The 21,133-nt window shown below is 39.3% G+C and overlaps 2 protein-coding genes across 2 annotated transcripts; one reads left to right on the top strand and one right to left on the bottom strand.

Moving 5' to 3' along the window:
• Positions 1 to 1,038: 1,038 nt before the first annotated feature.
• On the top strand, positions 1,039 to 11,720 carry pex11b (peroxisomal biogenesis factor 11 beta). The gene is made up of 4 exons (XM_041809214.1): positions 1,039 to 1,327; positions 6,299 to 6,414; positions 6,487 to 6,688; positions 8,834 to 11,720. The coding sequence occupies exons 1-4, from the start codon at positions 1,272 to 1,274 to the stop codon at positions 9,246 to 9,248; spliced, it is 789 nt and encodes a 262-aa protein (XP_041665148.1). The 5' UTR covers positions 1,039 to 1,271; the 3' UTR covers positions 9,249 to 11,720.
• ilf2 (interleukin enhancer binding factor 2) lies at positions 11,551 to 20,276 on the bottom strand. The gene is made up of 14 exons (XM_041809213.1): positions 20,165 to 20,276; positions 18,793 to 18,852; positions 18,597 to 18,639; positions 18,301 to 18,405; positions 18,135 to 18,212; positions 17,835 to 17,937; positions 17,662 to 17,727; positions 16,625 to 16,741; positions 15,349 to 15,427; positions 15,169 to 15,256; positions 14,911 to 15,087; positions 14,053 to 14,143; positions 13,376 to 13,542; positions 11,551 to 11,718 (listed from the first exon to the last, which is right to left on the bottom strand). Exons 1-13 carry the CDS (start codon positions 20,167 to 20,169, stop codon positions 13,391 to 13,393), a joined length of 1,164 nt encoding a protein of 387 aa, XP_041665147.1. The 5' UTR covers positions 20,170 to 20,276; the 3' UTR covers positions 11,551 to 11,718; positions 13,376 to 13,390.
• Positions 20,277 to 21,133: the final 857 nt, after the last annotated feature.

Genomic DNA, 21,133 nt, shown 5'->3' with positions numbered 1-21,133 from the left:
CAATTGGAAGCATGAAGTTTTCTAAAACCTCCTGGTAGATGGCTGACAGCGTTGACTCTGGACTTGATAAAGACCAGCAGATGATTTGACACCCCAAACCATCACTGACTGTGGAAACTGACCACACTGGACTTCAAGCACCTTGGATTCTTTGCCTCTCAGATCTTTCTCAAGACTCTGGGACCTTGATTTTCACATAAAGTTCAAAATCTACTTTCATCTGAAAACAGGACTTTGAACCACTGAGCAGTGGTGTGCGGGGGCAGTCGCCCATGCTAAAGTGCCCTCTTGGGAGCCAAAACACATGCTAAAGTGCCTTCAAGAGCCAAAATGCGTGCTAAAGTGCCCTCTTTAGAGCCAAGACACATGCTAAAGTGCCCTCTTGGGAGCCAAAACGTGTGCTAAAGTGCCCTCCTGGTTGGCAAAACACACTAAACTGCCCTCTTGGGTGGAAAAATACACTAAACTCCAGAAGACCATTAGGACCAAGAAATACTATGAAACATCACTGTTGCAATGACTTTTATGTTGGGCCCTTTCTTTATCTATATTGAGTTATGTTTAAGCTCATGTTATCATCTATTAACTTACAAAAACAGGTCTGTATCCAAACCCTCAGTTTAAGACTGTAGAAACATCCAAAATGACACAAAACAGTTTTGAATGCACAAGCATGGAGTAAAAATGTGATTTTTCAAAAATGCAATCAACTGAGATAATAATGGAAAGGTTAAATTAGTAACAATATTATTTCCATTTTGATTCATGTACATCTGTTTTAGTTCAATTATACATTAAATCACCAGAACTGCCTCTTGGAATTGATGCTCCATAGAGATTGTTTGCAACACCAGGGTGATGTTGAAAATAAAAGTGTTAAACGCAACTCATTTTTTTAACATTTCAAAAAAAGAAAACAGCAATACACCTCACTGTGGGTGTCGCACGTGGTACTACTCCTTCATACCTGTAGGCGGCGGTGTAAGTCAAAGGCGCTCTCCTTCCTGAACATGTCAAACACGAAGAAGAAACCGACGAAGAAGAAGAAGAGTATTATCCGTGTATGTGAGGACAGGGAGGTTGTAAACCGATGCCTGAGCTCCTTCGTTATTGTAACTCTAAAACCGAAGATTTTTAAAACATTTTACATCACTGTTAGCATATTAGCGCTAAGCTTCATGCAAACTGTGATTCAGCAGTGACTGACATCAGCAGTTAGCAGGTTTAAAGCTAGTTACTGCTAACTGAAACTACAGGCCGAGAAGAAGAGGATGGACTCCTGGGTTCGGTTTAACTCTCAGAGCCAGGCCAAGGAGAGAGTTATCAGGTTAGTTTAACTTCATTTGGTCATTTTAACATCGTAGATGTAAGTCTACGGGGTTATGCTGTCGCTCGGCTTCTTTAAGGTTGTCAGAATGATCGATACTTAATCGATACTCGCTGTTTAAATCAGTCTCTAAGATTTCAGTTATCGATAGTACTGAAAGTTATTGAAACTTCTAAAGTACAGTACATCTACTTAGTAAGTTGTTTTTGTTTTTGAGGAAAGAAAATTACAGGTAAACTTTTCCACATTGTCTAAGTTGAAGATAATGTTGGCAACGATTCAGGAGTTTTCACGCAATTTGGTTTATTAAGTTAAGAAAAAAGCCCAGGATTTGATGTCTAGGACTTTTATTTTTGTTCACACAGCCTTCAGGTTGGTTTTACTAGACTTTATCATGACTTTAGTTCTGCATAGGTTTACACAGTGCGGACCAAAACTAACATCTGTCTCTTTTCTTTTTTTTTTTTTTTTTTTTTTGCATAATTGAGGATATTAGTGTAGAAGGCAGTACATGGCATTTATGGGACCATACATCTGTGATGGAATAAAAATGATTAAAATCTAATACTAAGTGTTGTAATCGCTTAGGATTCTTAATAAGTTTTAATTTCTATGTAATCTTTGCTTTAAAAACTTCTGTTAAGTTTTAGTTAGTTTTTACTGTTGGTTTGTTAGTTTAGTTTTTATTTAGTTCATTTGTTTTTCTTTCTTACTTTTTTTTAATTTTATTCATTCAATTTTTATGTTTTTATAAAACTCAAGACCTTAAATAAACCACTGCATGACGTCTGCTTTGTCAGATTACTCTCTCCCAGCTTGGGTTAATGTCAGTCTGTTTCCTGTTAGGCTAAAACTAAGAATATTTTATTTTAATTTAGTTTAATCAGCACATATTTAAGTTAAGTAACTTTTTATTGAGTTTCAATTTACAAATAGTTGTTACCACTTTATTTCAGTTATTTAGTTTTAGTTAACTATAGTAACTTTGCTAATGCCAGAATCAGGAAGTCTGATAGGGCTGTGAGTTATATAAAATCTGTGATTTTTTTTCCACACCTAACTGGATTTATGACTTAAATAAAATTTCTTTACCACTGTTAGAAAACAAACAGTAGATATGAAAAGAAATTAATTTCTTTTGTTCCCAAAAATATATATCTAAAATAAAAATATATTGTCCAGTTTCAAGTAAGTATTTAACTTTAGGAATAATATCATATTGTATTGTGTTGTGCTATTTATCAATATAAATTAAAAAGTCTTGCATTGTTATTGATATAAATCCTTTCCCTGTACAAACAACAGAACCATTCAACAGATACAGTAGAACTGGCATGTCAGGTTAATTACTCTCTTTCTTACAGTTTAAAATAGGAGTAAACTTAGAAATTGTGAGATCTATGTGCACTGGTTGTATTTTAGCAGGGGATGGACATCATTTAATCATTTTGCTGTCCAGAGTAATGTCTCTACTCGTTTCCTATCAAGGACACACTGACTGAGACATTAATGTTACTGTTAGTCTCTGATGTCCTCCAGAATATGAATTTTGCTTGAGCCTCTTACATAAAGAATCTCACCAGGTTCCTTCACTCATCTTGGGTTCTACTTAGGGATGTTCCTAGGCGTCTATTTCCCCATTCAGCTAAATGCCAAGTTAAATTGTGTTTAACTGATGAGTCTAAAGACAAGGAAATGCTAAGAAAACAGTCAAACTCATCACAGAGTCATTGTGTTGTGTGATGTGTGCCTGACATACTCTGTTCAGTGTGGCGAACAATAGCAGCTAGCTCCGCCAGCCCCCGTTCTTCATTGCAGATTGATATCCTGCTTTGATGTGTGTCATCTTTTTACTTTGGTTGAGTAGTTAAAAGTTCAACCCTCGACAGCCTACATACCACTTTATTTCCATTTATTACTTAGAAACCGTCACAACGCACTGTTCCTACGGCATGCTTACTACTAAGCTTCTCATATTAACGTACGATGAAGTTCCAGGGGAAGCTCAGACATTAAGGCAGCGGACATTAACTGAAGCTACAGCGGCCTCTAGTGGTGGAAGTGTCATTACGGTTGAAACGCGTGTTATAGACCGGGATTTTATGCCCGTGTTTATGAAAAATCATAGGCATTAGTTTAATCGACTTGTCAATCTCGAGCCATCTAATTTGATGAACAGATTTAACCTTTTAACCACACAAATCCCAAAATATGACATGAAAATTTAGACATGTGGTGACATTTTGTTCGAATTTCTCACCATTTAATTTTGTCAAAATTGCACATACGCACCGGCAGTGCTTCTGTCATGAAATATTGCCCATTTATTTTTTTGGAATTTCCCTGCAATTTTTGATAAATAAACAATAAATTGCTCAATATTGGGTGTCTAGGACGTCTGTCGTTGCTTCCTTGGTATCACAAAGGCATCAGTATGATTTGATTTTTACTTATTAAACAAGTACTTATTATTATTTGTTACTATTAGTTATTATTAGTTACTTATTATTATAAAAGTACCTCTAAATTAAAATACATTGATAATTATTCATTTTATTGAAACATTTCAAATCCTGTGATCAGTAATCATATAACTGTCAAAACAGAATGTGACACATTTTAAGATTTCTTTGATAACATTATAAATATTGTCTTTCTTATTTTCTTGTTAGACACTACGGCAATGTATTTTAAATATTTGGTAAATGCCCTAGCCCGAGGCTAATCCTAACCACTCTGATTCAAATTAAATGTCCACTGTCCCATCAGACTTGGTCTCAGATGGTGTGATTATAAACCAGAGTCCGAGCTATCTCTCTTGCTGCTGAAAGTTTGGATGTTTTTTTGAGTCTGCAGCTTCGTTCATGTCTGTTTAATTGTTTCCCTCCTCACATTTAGTCCTGCTGTTTAATAAGAGCTGCTGACATCTGATCTATTTTCTATCCGTGTTTATGGTGAACTCATTATCAGGTTATTGAACTGAACTGACCCGGTCTGATCTCATCAGCCATGATCGTGTTTAACCCCGATTTATTCACCTCTGTTTGAAGAAAACTTACTATCAGCCAAATCAAACACTGATAGTGATTTTAACCCACAGTTTAAATTTACAGTTCTTAATTTCACTAATACTCAGAGGAATATGTTTAGTAGACTTTTAGTAGGGTTTTCAGAATGCCAGACTTACAAATTCGACCATCAGCCTGATCATATAGGCCTGATAATCAGATAAACATAAGGAGGCATAGGACAGTTACAAATACGTCATATATACGCCATATTATATTATATATTATATATTATAGTCAAAGAAATAATGTTGGTGTCATTATTATTATGAGTTTTTTTTTCTTTCAAAACAGCTGTGATAAAGGTTTATTGGTTTGGGGGAGTTGGAGGTTTGTTGGAGGGGGTTGGGTGGTGGAAGAAGCTGTTTTCTTTTTCTTCATCCACTCATCCACTGGACATCTGCTTGGATGCTGGCTCTGGAGGCATGTCCTCAGACGCTATGCCCCCGGTTCTTGCTGCGACGTGTCTGCAGAAGTTCCAGGAGTTTCTGCTGTGGCATTATTGGTGGTCATCTCTGTGGACGTCAGATTAGGGATGCACGATATTACTGGTCTGGTATCAGTATTGGCAGATATCAAAATTTCTGCCGATAATTACATCAGATATTTTGCCTGTGTATTTCAGCATATATCGACTGTAAATTTTGTCCATATATACTAATTCCTGGTCTTCCTGGTCTGCCCTCAGAGTCCTTATCAGCTGGTCATGGGACTCTATTTCTGCTTGAGCCCGACTTTGTTGTTCCACCTGGAGCAGAAGAAAGTCCACCGGGTGTTTGGTAGCGGCCATGTCTGCTTCATGTTGGGTCTGGAGCTTGTTGAATGAAACCCTCATGTTGTTTAGCTCTTCCTGGAGGGCCTTGTTTTTCTCCTCCTCTACCTTGAGCTCCTCGGTAGACTTCTCTGTGCTTATCAGGTGTGCCACCTACAGCTCCTCATAGCTGGCACATCTTTTTTTCTTGTTCTGCCTGTTGGTGTCATTCACCTTCTGGGTGATCTTACAGTGTTACAGTGTCATTTAGGAGACGCTTTTATCCAAATCAACTTCCAACTGGGACAGGTGTTCCTGGCATTAAGGACCTTGCCCAAGGGCCCACACTGGACACTTGTGCTCTAACTGGCATTTGAACCCCCCATCTCCCATACCACAGTCAACAATGTAAACCACTGAGCTATCCAGCCGTTCAGCGAATGCAGAGGGAGTTTCCTCCTTGCTGTATTTCTCCAGACTCTCCAGCTCTCTCTTGGTCTCTTTGCCCTGGTTGATGTGCATTTCTTTTAGTACTTTCTCCTTTTTTAGCTGCTGCAGTGGCTCCTCCAGCTCATGGTTGAGCTGGAATTTCTCATGCCTCTCTCTCTGCAGCAGTTCATTGAGCTGCCTCACTTCCTGATGGAGTCCTTCTACCTCCGTCTCTCTACCAGTACCCTGCTGATTGAAGGTGCCCTGTTATCTGTAGGACCTTTTGGTCCATCTGGGGTTGGTTGTTTGCTTTGTTTTTCTTTGCTCTTTGTCTTTGAGAAGAAATGACAGTTAGTAGATTGTCTCTGATAACGGAAATTTCTTCTCCTTCCACATGATCTTTTTGTCATCTGTCTTGTAATGCCACTAGTCTACAGGTTGGAAAAGTACCAGGAACTGTTACTGGTAGTTAAAAATACTGACTGTCTGGAGCTGCAGTCTTATTTAGAGACTTGATAATGTCATAAAGAATAGTCTATGTTCCATTTCTGCCACCTTCATTTTTCCCTTTTTGTTAACATTCATAAAGGGGGGATCCTAAATAACCTTAAGCGGCACCAATCTCTATCAGTTATCCTAAGCGTACTGTTTTATTCCTATAGCTGTCTTTTATATGACTTTTTTTTTTCGTCTGAGTAATGATGGCGTTTTTTCCTCTCGCAGAGCGGCCCAGTATGCGTGCACTCTACTGGGATACACGCTCCACAAAGGTGGAGTGGCGGCTGATCTCCATAAAACCATCAGGCAGCTGGAGGCTCACATGAGTCTGACCAGGAAGTGTGAGTAAAGTCGTAGATCATTTTTTGAATGTCTAAAATAGAAAGATCACTGCTTACGTGTTTGTCTCTTAGTACTGAGGCTGGGAAACTCTGTGGAGGCTCTGGAGTCGGCGAAGAGGGCGATCCACCTCTCAGACAGCGTGCTGAGACTCTGCCTGACCATCAGCCACCTCAACAGAGCCATGTACTTCGCCTGTGACAATGTGCTGTGGGCTGGGAAAACAGGGATCATCTCCAAACTGGACCAGAAGAAGTGGAGTCAGAGATCCTTCAGGTTAGTCAAAGTTTTTCGTCTGTACTACAAATAAGAAGGTTAATTTCTGGTGTCAGGACACGCCACCACAGTATAATGGTTGTGCTTCTGCACTATTTTCAGTGAATCAGATATCCTCAAGAGTAATTGATGCCAATGTATTTGGAGAAAAAATTGTTAAAAGCTTCCCTGTTGGTAAGTCAGGACTGGAGGCATTGGGTTATCAGTACATCCATACATCTGCTCGCCTGCTCCTTGGGCCATTCTTTTGAATGTAGTATTTCCCGAATGCTTTTAAAGCACCAACATGTCCACTCTAAACAGCTTTTCTCTCTCATTATGTGATATTCATCCATGAAACCAAAACATTGGTTTAATGTTTAGTAAATACACCTCAGTCTGGCCACACACTCCGTGATTTTAATCCTCACTTTAGGCCAGATTTTCCCCCTCTGAGGCTCTTCACAAAAGATTTTTCATCCAAATAATCCTTTTATGTGTGGTGTCCACACAATCATTTCACTGCTCTCTACCATGCCTGAGCATCTTCACCCTGGAATCATAAATATCAAACATACTATACATTAATGATTCCAGGTCGTTCCACCTGCTACAGAATGTCCACAATAACCAATGAGAGTGAGTATACAGAGAAGCATCACCACATGGATGCCACATACTTTCATGGCTCACAAACATAAACAGAACTATACTCTCATATCAGCCAGGATTTCTGCCGGATTTGATTCCTCATTTTTGTTTTGCTGCAACTATAATGCACACCAGAGGGGTAATCCATGAAAATGGATAAAGGGTTAAACCTGGCCAGTCAGTTACTCTGGCTTATTTTAGTCTCAGCTAAGTAACCATGTTTACTTAGACTTGAGCACTAGCCTGCTCCAGAGCAGGTTAACTGTCCAGCAAAGTCTACAAGTTGTGGTTCAAAAAAAAGTCCAACTGGTAAGCCACATAAGGTTCTGCCAAGCATGTTGTTGCCCTCGTTTACATTTATTTATTCAGGCTACAAATTCTGGCAATACATTTTTAGAATGCCATGACAGTGTGTTTTACATGGATCTCAAAAAACAGATTGTGTCCAGTTTCTCACAATAAAACTATGTCTTGCACATGTTTACTTTAGATTCAAGGACTAATTGAAAAAAATAGCTTTGGCATTGGGTCAGTATCACCATAAACTTTGAAACATTGTTATTTCTAAAAGAAGAAGCTAAGGTTTTACATGAAACTAAAAATTGATCTGGTGTGTGGCCAGGCCTATGGGGTGCTGTTTTGAATGAACAGAGTCCACAGAGTGGAGATTTGATTGTTTGCTCAGCTTTGAAATGTCTAGTGGGGCCACACTCTTACAGAGCAAGGGAGTGTAGATTGTGCAGTTGATGCTAGAGAATAATAGTAGTCTGTCAAAAGTAAGCAGCATAAAACATGAATGAAATACAGCACAAGAGTTAATGCAGTTCATGCTTTTTAATGTAACTGTAGCATCCGGTGTTTCCACAGCAATGATAAATGTATCGTGTCTGTCACAGCGCGTCTTTCATAGCAACTGGTGTAACAAGACACGGCCTGTTAGAGCTCTAAAGATGAAGGATTTCTCTGGCTTTGAAAATATTTAAGATAATGTCAGTACTTCTTTTATCGTTACTGGTATGATTAATCCATATTAATTTATCACAAAGCCTTTATTAAATCACAATTACTTGACTAGCAGCCCACAACCAAAACAATCAATCGACCTTAACTATGAAAAGGAATTCCCTAGGACCCTGTTTGGACCACTTCCAGTGTGGCATCAATGAATGAACCAGTGAGTCAGTGTAGTATGTCTAGGGTCTAACCCGTTCCAGCCACAAATCCTTCCTTCTTCTGTTATTCAACAGTGTTCATCAGACATCTTTAACATTCAGTTTAGCCAGTGTCTACCACTTGCACTGCATCACACACCGTTGCTGTTAAAAACAAGAATATAATATTCAAACAGATAAAATCAGTATAAACACTATGGTTGATTATTAAACAGCTATTGGAAGATCTAAAAATCATGACCAGCATCTACTAATATGTGCCTGCTGTTTCAGGTAAAGCATGCTGATCAGAAGTCTTTATTTGTTATTGATTAGCATCTCTCTCCTTGTTTCACCTGTGCAGGTATTACCTCTTCGCTCTCATCCTGAATCTGACCCGTGACCTGTACGAGCTCCGCCTCCTCATTGAGTGTGAGGAGCGTAACAGAGCCTCCAAACGCCCATCCTCTCCTCACCCCGGCGCTGCCTCCATGCCTGCTGATCAGCTCTCTTCCCCCTCTTCCTCACCCGTTGCTCTCACCGCTCCACCCCTCATGTTAGCGGGGCTACGCAGACAGCTCCACCTGCTGGTGACTGTGCTGTACAGCAACCCACCGCTGTTGCTCGACCTGCTGAAGAACAGCTGCGACATCTTCATCCCGCTGGATCGGCTTGGGATTTACCCCACGGGAAACGGCTTCGTGGGGCTCTGTGGACTCGCCTCGTCCATCCTTAGCATCCTGACCATTGTCCACCCGTGGCTCAAACTTAAACCATGAACAAAAGAATCATGACCCTGACTTTATCCATCAAAGTAGACATCATTCACCCTGACTTTAACCATACATAGATGTCGAACCCAAAATATGAACACAGACATCCATCCGGACTCAAACCACAAATACAAACATCATCCAACCCCTGCTTCAACACTCATCATGACCACGGACTCTGAAAAGCGAACCAGGAGTCTGATCAGAGTTTAACTCTGGTTGTTTGATGACGACAGCAGCTTCTGATGAACTCTGCTTTTATGTTTAAAGAGCTGCAGGACCCTGAAACAGACACTTTTTATCCATGAGGAGCAGTAAATGCCAAGGCCATCACCCTCCACAGGGGTGAACCACAAAGTGAGATCACAGCCTATTACGCCTATAAAGTCAGACGCCTTGTTTACATTTGCAATAACAATCCACTTTGGGCATTCTAATATCAAGGGGCATTGTTTCAGTCCATGCATCCATAGTCCTCCAGACTTAAAACACGTTAAAGTTAAAAAAATGAGAGACTTCAGTTAATGTAGGGCTTGCCAAAAATGTTGCCGAATTTTTTGTACACGTGTCTGATGTTTACTAAATTGGAATTTCCCCTTGTGGGACTAATAAAGGAATATCTTATCTTAAAGGCCAATATTTATAGCTGGTATAGACAGATTTTTACAGCTGATACTTACATTATTATACACCAATATTTAGAGCTCATATGGACAGGTATTTTCAGCTGATAGGCCGATATTTACAGCCCATAATTGGCCACCTTTTACGGCTGGCACAGATGGATATTTACAGCTGAAATAAGCCGATTAAGTAAAGCTGATGTTTTGGCTGTAAATACTGGCAGAAATATTCATATCTTTTGATACCGATAACTTTTAGAGCTTATATCTGCTGCTATAAATATGCTGATACCAATGTTCACTCCTAACCTGGCATGCCAGATGGATTTGTTTCACATGTCCATCTGGAAAACCACTCATACACAGCGTTTTGGAAAGGGCAAAGCCTTTGAAAAAGAGAAAACTCGGAGTGTGATTGGATGAACGTTCTGTCTGTCACATCTTTACGGGCCAATCAGAGCAACAAAACACAAGACATAGCCGCTGTCGAGCTGCACCCCTACTGAGGACTAAGCTCCATAGGGAACTGCATAGCATGAACCATGGCAACTGTAGACATGTCAGTACATGACGTTTTTTGTTTTTGAAAAGAAAACAACTCAATGCTGTTCTCTGTTCTTCTATTAATGAAGAAATTTCGTCAAGTTCTGATAAAACTGGTGCTTTAGCAGCATCCACGCTAATGTCTTCCGCCATAATTGCACCGTCTCTTGTTGCTGCTTGCTTACGTCATCTGCTATGCAAGCTTAGTTCATCCCTAATGCATTGATGTTACTAAATCAGATCCAAAGAGGGCTCTTCAAATCCATGTGGCCCAGTTATTTCTGTGGGCGGGTCTGACACCCACATAGCCTTACTGTATTCATCACATCACAGAGCCCAACCTCGGTTTTAACCTGTTTGTACTCATGATTAATTTCAGCAGATAGTCTCCACAATAAAAGGACAAGGATGAAATCTAATGTCCCTGCTGTTTTGATGTTTGGTCAAAATATCCATCTGTTTAACACAGCTGATAGTGATGGAAACTTATGTTGGAATTAGAGCAGATAAATAACAATTATTAAATGACTGTATTAGTTATTGCAAAGATGAAAGTAGAAGAGAGCCCACTGACTGATAAAAGGCTGGTTATGTTGATCTTTCTTCTTGGTTCACCCCTCTGGCTCATGTTCTGAAAGAGTTTTTGTTCTCAGCATTCTTCTTCTTATGTTCCTTTTTTAGCCCCCGAGTTACTGAATCGTCCTAAATGCATTGAGTAGAAACTCCTCAGTGAGCCACGAATGGACAAAACATCCCTGGACTTATTTGTCTGTAACATCTCAACTAACGCAGATTAACTAGAAATGTATTTTAATTTACAAGATTAAATAATTATGGGATTTATTTATAATCAGAGGAAACATTTTAATGACCTAGAACAGGAAATATCACTTTATTTTATTGTTCTAATTAGATTTAATTCTATCACGCAAGTCATTAAATAGTCATTTTCTGCATCATTCCTCTCACAGACACACAGCTAATCATCATTAAACATCTGCATTGTGCTGAGATGTTTATGTAAATCTGAATTATTCAGATTTTTAAGTTGGTGTGATTGTGTTTATGCTGCTTTCTGCTGTGAAATAAAGAGTGACTGTGTGGATATTTTTACTTTATAACAGAAACAACACTGACTCGGGTTAACTAAAAAAAACTTTTAATCAGGATGTCACTGTTACAAAGAAATAAAAATTAAAACAATAAAAACTGACAGAAATAATGAAGCCAGTCCTCTCTGTGAACAAGTCAGCGGACATTTCCTGCTGCTGGTTTACGACTCGGCTGCTTTAAAAAAATCACAAATATCTCTGTGGATGAAGAAGAGAAGACAAACATTGGTGTAGATTTCAACAGTTTATATGAAAACTAACATTTTCAATCAAAAAAGCAGAGAAGTGTGGTTGGTGTTGGTCATGTTTCTTTGGAGATATGAGCTATCTGAATCTCACCAACACTGGATATCTCAGGTAATATTTCTATTATGAGATTACAATCATCTTGACAGGAGATTCAGTTTTAAATGTACTCTAAATAAGTCATCATTAAGGGGTGCAATCATATATTGACATGTAATACAAGGTTTGTAGCCCAGATTTGGGGTCATGTTTTAGAGCATACCTCAATTATGGGGGTCAACATTTGGGTCGCACCTAGGTTTTGGATTCACATGTTCAACACCTGGGTTTTGGGGCCGTGGTTTGGTACATATAGAAATTTAAGGGTCACAGTTGGAAAGTACCACGATTCAGGGGTCACAGTTTGGTATGTAAGCCGGTTAAGTTTAAGTATGTACCTCTGTTTTGGAGTAACAGTTACACCCCAAAATGGTACATACAACGGATTTGGGTCATAGTTTGGTTTACAACTCAGTTTTGGGTATTGATTTATGTTTTGGGATCATGAATCAGTAAGTACCTTTGTTTTTGGGTCATAGCTTGGCTATACCTTGTTTTTAGGGTCATGGTTCAGTTTGTACCTCTGTTATGGGGTCATGTTTTGGCTTGCCCCTCTAGTTTGGTTTGTACCTTGGGCTGGGGTTCAAGGCCCTGTGTGGCTTCTGTTTCAGGGATATGAATCAGTAAGCACCTCAATTTGTGGAATGACAGTTTGGTAGCCACCTCATTTAACTGGAAATGGTTTGTACGTACATCAGTGTTGGATCAAGTTTTGGTTATTACCTCCATTTTGGGGCAACAGTTTGGCATGTACCTTGGTTTTGGGTACAAGGATTTGGTTTGGGGACTTGAATCGGAGTGTTGATTTGATCAGTTAACCCTTTTCTACCCACCAGTTCCAGGACTGTTTCAGAGCCAGTGCTTTATAAAGCATGAATTCTTTGTTTTTTGATTGCTAAAGAAATTTGGGACAGAAAAATCAGTTCCAGCGTGGTACAAACTCCTTGCTGGTCAAGGTGAAAGAAGTGGCTGATGCCAGGGCCTGCATGCTGACATGAATCGGATCATACGTCAATTGTGGGGTCAAGGCTTAGTGCATACCTGGATTTAAGGTTCAAGGTTTTGATGTACCTTGGTTCACAGATCAGTAGTGGTTTGGTTCAACAGGAAAAAAAATCCCCATAAATGGTGGAACTGTCAGATGTGAAAGTTGAAGTTTGTTTCATTGTGTGTTGTTCAACCTCCCTGTGATAGCTGGTAAAGCCTGTAGTGGATTGAACATTAAACAAAAAAAGGCTTTTCTCCAATTGCTACTCTGCATCTTCTTAGTTTGCTGTTTACTGTGGTTAGCAAACAGGAGCATTGGGATGTGGAGCCAGTGTATGATTGCCTTTCTCCTCCATTTACATGTACTTGTCACGTGACTGCATGCACCAAATCAAGACTTCTGAACTGTGATGGTCTGAGACATATACAAACACCGTTACACCCTTATTTAATAAGAATAAAATCATTTGGCCATGCACAGAGCTGTCCTGCCCATAGACAGTGTTTATGCAGATTTTCTCACCTAAAATCATCTTCGTCACTCCTGGGTCTCCATGCTCTCATCCTCTCCATCTCCTCCCTCCTCCAGAGCCTCGTCCTCCTCCTCCTTCCTCTCCGGAGGTTTCTCGTAGGCTTTCTCTGATGGTGTGACAATCACGCCGTCCCATGTGGACATCTCCGTCACCAGATCTGAAATGACACGACAGCAGTAATATTTAACACTGCAGACACTGCCTTAAGTGTTTAAAGGAAATCATTTCATTCAAAATATAAAACTGTAAGACCACAAACGTCCCACACAGTTTCATTTATATTGGAAGAAGTGTTAAGATTGTGGGATGATACTTTTTCAAATTTTCAATACTAATCAAAATACTGAATTACATCTAAATACATTTCTGTGTCTCGTTTTTATATTATTTGTTGCACCCAATCCCTTATTTAAAGACAAACAAAAGAGGAGAAGCTGCAGAATGAAGAAATGCTTTATTTGAGTTCATCATCTGAGTCCAAAGAGGGTTAGGAAATCTGAAAAAGTCCATCGACACAAGTTACATTTTCTTTGGATCTAAAAAAGCCTTGGATCTAAGAAGTTTGAAGGAACCCTTGTTCATGTAGAGCCATTGAAACATCCCCAACCCTGCTATAAATAATAAACCTATATATTATCATAATGTGTAAAAAGAAACATGATCTTACAGCTGGCATCTCCCTCCAGACCAAGGATCTTTCTGTAACCTCCATGAGAGAGAACCCTGACCAGAGTCTGAGCTGTGAAACAAACCATGTCCTGCAAAAAAAAAACAAATAAGGACAACAGAGCTCTTTTATCTCAGTTATCAAGGTTTCTACCATTTCATCATAATCAGTACTTTGGCTGGTTTCATATTAGCAATCCAGGCCTTGATCTGAGACACCAAAGTCTAGTTGATTTGATCAGTTAACCTTTTTCTACCCACCAGTTCCAGGACTGTTTCAGAGCCAGTGCTTTATAAAGCATGAATTCTTTGTTTTTTGATTGCTAAAGAAGTTTGGGACAGAAAAATCAGTTCCAGCGTGGTACAAACTCCTTGCTGGTCAAGGTGAAAGAAGTGGTTGATGCCAGGGCCTGCATGCTGACATCTGTGGCCGAAGGTGGGATTTGAATGAACAAATAACCAGGAAGAGCACTATTTGTAAACAACAGCGCTTCAAATTACAATGAGACAACAGGGCGAAACAAACACGGATATAAAAGCAAAGCAGCAGTGGTCTAAGGAGGAGGAGCTGCCTTCAGGCTGCGTAGGCCTCTGATGATGAAGGACAAAGAAAGCTGGGAGCTACAAACACTAGTGCTGCTGGGAAAGCAGAGACACACGTCTACGTCAACAGTGAGGAAATTGGCGTGGTGCTCAGGGACAGTACAACACAATCACGTCTGACGTGAAAACACCTTTTATCGTTCTTTTGATCACTCATCTTCCCAAACAAAGCTTCTTATAATCACCCATGCAACAAACAGGACCGTACACAGATTATATCATTCTACAGTAAAGGGAGGGGCGCAGTCAAGTGTACCTGCTGCTCCAGAGTCATGACTGTGTGAACCCTGAAGTTCCCACTCTCACACGGGTCTGTGATCCCCACAGAGCCAGGCAGGAAGAGACCAGCGGCAAGCATCTGCAGGCAGCGTCTGTACGCCACATTCAGAGACAGAGGCTGACGCGATGGGTTGTTCATCACTGCAAAATGACCCTGGAGGAGACAGTATCGATTAAAATCATTAATGCTTTGAAACACGCCATCATAAGCCTGGGTGAGAGGCTGCAGACTCACCAGCAGGTCAAGGATCCATGGTGTGAGGGGTTCAAACCCGGGGAAACGCAGTCTCAGGTCCTTCAGCAGGCGGATCAGCACTTTGACCCTGAACGTACAAAACACAGACACCTTTAAGTGAGCTTTTATAGTAGGATGAGCTCTGTATTGATAGAAAACATCTGATTAAGTCCTCCTTACGTTGACTGGGAGGCATTCTCCTCAAACCAGCGGGCGTGGCGGATGGCAGCGAGGGCGCTCTGCAGGACCTTAATGTCCACTGAGGAAACAACAAAAACAACCATTAAATGCAAAGAATGTAAACTCTGCTGCTAGGAGAATCAAAATAATAATAAAAGATGGCGCCCATCGTGACAGCTGCTGTATCAAGAAATCAGGATCCTGATACAACTAAAAACTTATGAATTACTCTAGTTTTGAAAATTAATGACAATATTTAGGGTAATGCAGGTACTCAACTAAAAGGGGCTGTCCAGATTAAGGGTGAATCCCATTTCTACCCCCTAGCCTTTATCTAAGCCCTTGGTTTTGTGTTTTGCGTTCGTGTCAAGTGAAGTGGTGTCCCTATACTCTTTGGAATCAAGGGGTAGGGCTAAGGGCCAAGGGCTACATAGCCCTTGAAACAAAGATTTTTCAGGACCACACTTGAAACCAAGGGGTATGATGAATTTCCCCTCCATGTACTGCGTTCAATTGCAAAATGGCACAACGGACAACTAAGGAGGTACATAAATAAAAAAATATTTTCGGCATAATGATTATAGAAATCACAACAGTTGTATTTTCTCATATATTCAATCTTTAGCCACTGAGGATTGAAGTTTATTGTATTTTTGGTATCTAAACGTAAAACCGAGGGTTATTAATTGCATAAGCAAATGAAGAAGATCAACTCAGTATGAACGAGATGGTCGAAGCTTTATAGTCACCTCTGATGACGCAGCTGTTTATCTGCAATGTGTGATCATGAACCGCACACTTTTTTAAAAATTGCTATTAATGTCATGATTTAATGTCCCCTTTAACACACTTTGGATTAGCCATGTCAGCATTTTCCTGCAGCCACAGACATGTAAAAGATGTCCACCAGTGCTCCTTAGAGTCTAATTTAACTCTTAAAAACTCACAGACTGCTCAGTGGACAAGTGAGAAGTCATCTAAACCTTGAATAATCAAACATGTAGCTTTTTTTCTGTCCATGCATTTCTGTTAAAATCCATGAGTTCCTTTTTCCCTGGTTAAGTTCATGTTACCATCTTCAATCAGCATGTCAGAATCCAAACAAGAAGACCGTTAGTCTAAGACAGTAGAAAAATCCGAAACGACACAAAAACAGTTCTGAAAGCAAAATATTGAAAATTTAAATGCAATAAAAAGATAGACAGCCCTAATAAAACCAATTAATGGTGGGAATTAACAATGAAAACTGTTCACTCAAAGAAGCCTAGGCTCTTACGGTGCAGCTCGGGGTCCAACTTGCGCAGGTTTGGGGGGACAGTTGTGATCAGGATCTTGACGGTAGCATCAGCTGAGCTGATCTCAAAGCCCGTCTCATTGGTCAGCATGGAGAGGACTGAAAACAGAACAGTCACATACAGGTTATGCAGGAGAAAAGTGCTATTTGGATCGGTTGTCAGTTTCAGTCAACATCTTCAGGAAATCAGGCTGAATACTTCCAACAAAACTATAAACCATCAAATCTGGAGTATTAGTTTCCACCGTATATATGCCACAGTCCGTTCCTTTTTGAATCTCTCAATGAGAAAAATGGTTCCAACCATCCAGTTATGATTTCCATTTAATTAAGTAAATTAAAAAATGTGCAGTTTTTGTGCAGTCATGTTGCTCTTTCAGTACAGCCTGTTTTCACCGTATGGAGTTTCCACAGTCTGGGAGCTATGCTGCACACCTTCTGACTATTTTCTGAGGAGTGAAGTAACACTTAAAGTCTATTTGCTTAAGAATGAACTGTTTTCCTTACATTCAGGATTACTACATAATAGGGTAGAGTGGTACAATGGTTTGAGAAATGGTCCCCTTTTTTGTCCATTTATGTTGTTTTAAAGCCATAGAGGTACCAAATAAAGCACTGTTTGGGACCTGAAGGACCAGCACTTACTACTAAGCTGAGACAAGTAATACAGAGAGGAGTCGTGATTCTTATAAATTCAAATATTAAACAAAAGGCATGGCTTCATATCAGAATACAGCAGATCACATCAGTCTACAAGGCAGTATTTAATGCGTGCCAGTACATGCTGCATCTATAAAACTGATCCAGTCCAGATGACGACATCACAGACCACCTCTGTATGCAATCTGAGCTACTGGGTGTCAAACTGGAGTTCAGTGGTATCTGATTTCAGCTGTTTTACATTGAGGTGTGTCCACACAAAGGATTAAGGATTACCATCTGGTATCTAAATGCCCCAAAATGGATATAAATCTATGTTAACGCATGAACAGGGTCTAATGTTTCTCTCTGGTTGTTACCTTCAGTTGGATCCTGTGTCCGAAGAGTCTCCACCACTTTGTTTCCCAGTGCGGCGACAGCCTCCACTGTAAGAAAACAACAAATATTATCCTTAAACATTTAACGGATAAAAGAACAGCAGGCTCTTAATAAATTTTATAATTTTTTATATTAAACTTTATTTATTACTTACATGTCGGAAGGATCTTGAGGATCACTACCAGATCAGCAACGTTGTGTCCCGTTGTCATCGTGCCCTTCTTGTAGGACCCCACCTGACGCACCTCTTCAATTTGCTGTGAAAAGATATAGGGTATAATTTTTTTTATAATCATTTCATTTTTAACATGAATGTACATTATTCACAGAAAGGTTCATGTTTAATGGTTGAAAAATTAATGGTGAAAATATTTACACAGAACATAGATTAAATCATTTAAAAAAGAAATTAACTTTTTGACAACCCAAGTGCAGAGAAAGAAAAAAGTCTCACCACTTCAAAGTTTCCTGGAGCAACGATCAGGTTGTCGATGACATTGTTGATCTTTGTGACCAGAGACAGGATGGATGACTAAAATCAGGGATTAACAAGCAGGGATCTGTCAGTAAACATTAACATAAGCTGATTTTTTTTTCAGTTGTTTAATTTCTGTGCTGACCTGCTCTGCTGGCGTGGGGCTTAGGTCCTGGTTTCTCTTCAGCAGACATTCACTGAATGCCGTCTCATCAGGCGCAGGCTTCACTCTGGGGAACGCCATCTCACACTGTGATAACAAACAGTGAGATTTATTATAATTCTGGGGTCTAGACGACCATACTTATTCAGAACAACTCTAGAAAATAGAGTTCATAATCCTTGGGTGCAAACACTTCCATCAGTGTGTTTTCATTTAAAAATCTGGATTTGAAAAGACTTTTCCTTTGCTTTGACCAGGGGCCGGTGAAGTTTACTTACCACGTAAAAGTCAAATGGGATGTGTGGGACAAATGGACGATACCTACAAAGGAATTTAAAAAAGAATGAAACGTTTACGTTTTTTCATACCTTAGATAGAGATTTACATTTTAGATCCTAACTAGTCATACAATAAGATAATTAACCAACATAGATGGTGACTGACACGCAGTTTCACCTCTAGGGTTAAACTTACCCCTGCACCAGTCCTCCTCGGGACCCAAAGCGGCCTCCCCGGCCCCTGCCGCGGTCCCCTCTGGATAGAAACACAAAAGCATGTCAGAAATGCTTGCAAGTATTGGGATGCACAATCTAATTTGTCATGCTATGGCAGAAATTAACTTATACCTTTATGATTGTATCAGCAGATGTGAAAATTTCAGCCAATGTTTCAACTGATATCAGCTGTAAAAATCTGTCTACACCAGCAGTAAATACCGACCAGTATCAGCTGTGAATATCAGTCTATATCAGCTGTAAATATCCGCCTATATCAGCTACAATTATCAGTCTTTTAGCTGTATATTCAGCCTTTCTCAGCCATATATCAATATCATCATCAATATATCAACCTATGGCAGCTGTAAATTTGGGCCTATATCATCAGTAAAGATATCGTCTGCAAATATCTTTCTGTTAGCTGTAAATACCCACTGTAAATATCAGCTGATATTGGCTGTTAATGTCAGCTGGTATTATCATCGGTAACTTACTGGTTAAAGTGAATTTGTAAGTATTGCCATATGAGATATCAGTACCTTGTTTCTGCATTGTTTTATACCTGACGTTATTACAACTACAAATGAGCTCTGCTTGCTCGCTACAAGGATTTAATGATTCTTCGCAAAATTAAAAATCAATACAAACATGATCTATCGAAATCAGTGACACAAAACACACGTTTATCCTCCTTTCTACAACCGTAGGGCGTACAGGGGGCAACTTCAGTTCATTTCATCAATATGTGTAATTCTTGTATTTATCTTGCTAAACACATTACAATTTAAGGGCTGATTCCCCTCAGATAAATAAAATAAATAATCATTCAATTTGACTTACGTAAATATTTTTAATCTCAAGTTGACTGTAAGCTAATTTGTTAATATAATAACATAAATCTTGACATAATCTTATGGTAAAATAAGTGAATAGTTTCATCTGTTCAGAGCCGTTTTCACCATACTCATCAATACTGTACACCCATTCATTCATCTCTACGGCTACTTATGCTAGCTGTCCTTAGTATCGAATACATTAACTAAACCACGTCAATTTAAACTAAAATCCCCCGCAGGTAAGATATTTTATACACTTACTATAATAAATACATGGATATTCAATTCATCAATCGCCTTACTGTCCCCTAGGATAGCCATTAACCAGCGTTCTAACAAAGCACACCATTAGCTTCGTGCTAACATTAGCTTCATGCTAATATAACCCGTTCTACCAGACATGCAGGGCTACATCATTAACACAGTGCTAACGGCTAAAATCCAAACATCTAATACGCAGAACGATAACATTTATAAACATTAAATGATGAATTTTTAGTTTTACAGTGTTACCTCATTGCGTACGACGTTTTGATGATTTAAAGTGAAAATTAAAGGAGAACTGAACACCCTCCACCGGCTCCCCTACGGCTACAGCTATGGCCGGTCAGTTCTTCTTCTTTGGTGTTTAATGGCAGATTAAAGCCTCCCTGTCTCACTACTGCCAACCTCTGGAGGAAACTGTAGCATACATTGTTCACTTTTTAAGATAGGTTAAAAGCTGTAACATTTCTTTGTATTTTTTTAAGTTGTTTTATGAATGCTGTATCTTGTGTTTCTCAACAGCATTTGGAAGCTGGCAGCCCAAGGGCCACATGGAGCCTGCCTTCACTCTATAAGTCTTCTACAATCAACAAATTGTCAACAAATTGAAAACATAAAAACATCAGCCAAAGATTAAATCAACCTACACCAGTTTGGATTATGATGTACAAATATTTCTTTTGGATTACTGGATGGTACATATTCTGTTCTTTGCAAGAAAGCAATAAAGAGAGTTGATTGTACTGTAATCTATTTTATGATTCATTCGGGAAAAGGGGAATGTATGTAAAAGATACCCCAGAAATGGTAAAACCTCTGTTCATTTCATTAAAAGAAGTATCTTAAACCCACTTTAATCCATGATCAAGCTCATGAAATTAAGCTTTTGTACTGCGTTGGAACTTAAAAATGTAAATGCTGGTAAAATTAATTTGATGGAAGCTACATGGTGAAAATAGATTTTATGTGGCCCTTTTGGCAACCAAAGTAGCTCATCTCTGTTTTACCAAATCAAATTTCATGGCATCTATCTTGTAACATTATATACTTGTTTTATCATTTCATATTGCACTGTATCATATTGTTTTGTAGATGATTTATTGTGTTGTGTTGTATTGCATTGTATAATGTATTGTTTCATGATGGTTTGCATCATGTTGTGTCACGAGAAATGGTCCTATTTTCTCACTCTTATCCAAAATTTCCACCTCTCCAGGT

Source organism: Cheilinus undulatus, linkage group 16 (genome assembly GCF_018320785.1).
Source record: "Cheilinus undulatus linkage group 16, ASM1832078v1, whole genome shotgun sequence".
Lineage (NCBI taxonomy): Eukaryota > Metazoa > Chordata > Actinopteri > Labriformes > Labridae > Cheilinus > Cheilinus undulatus.
The sequence above is the reverse complement of the archived record's forward strand: the minus strand, read 5'-3'. Positions and strand labels throughout refer to the sequence as shown.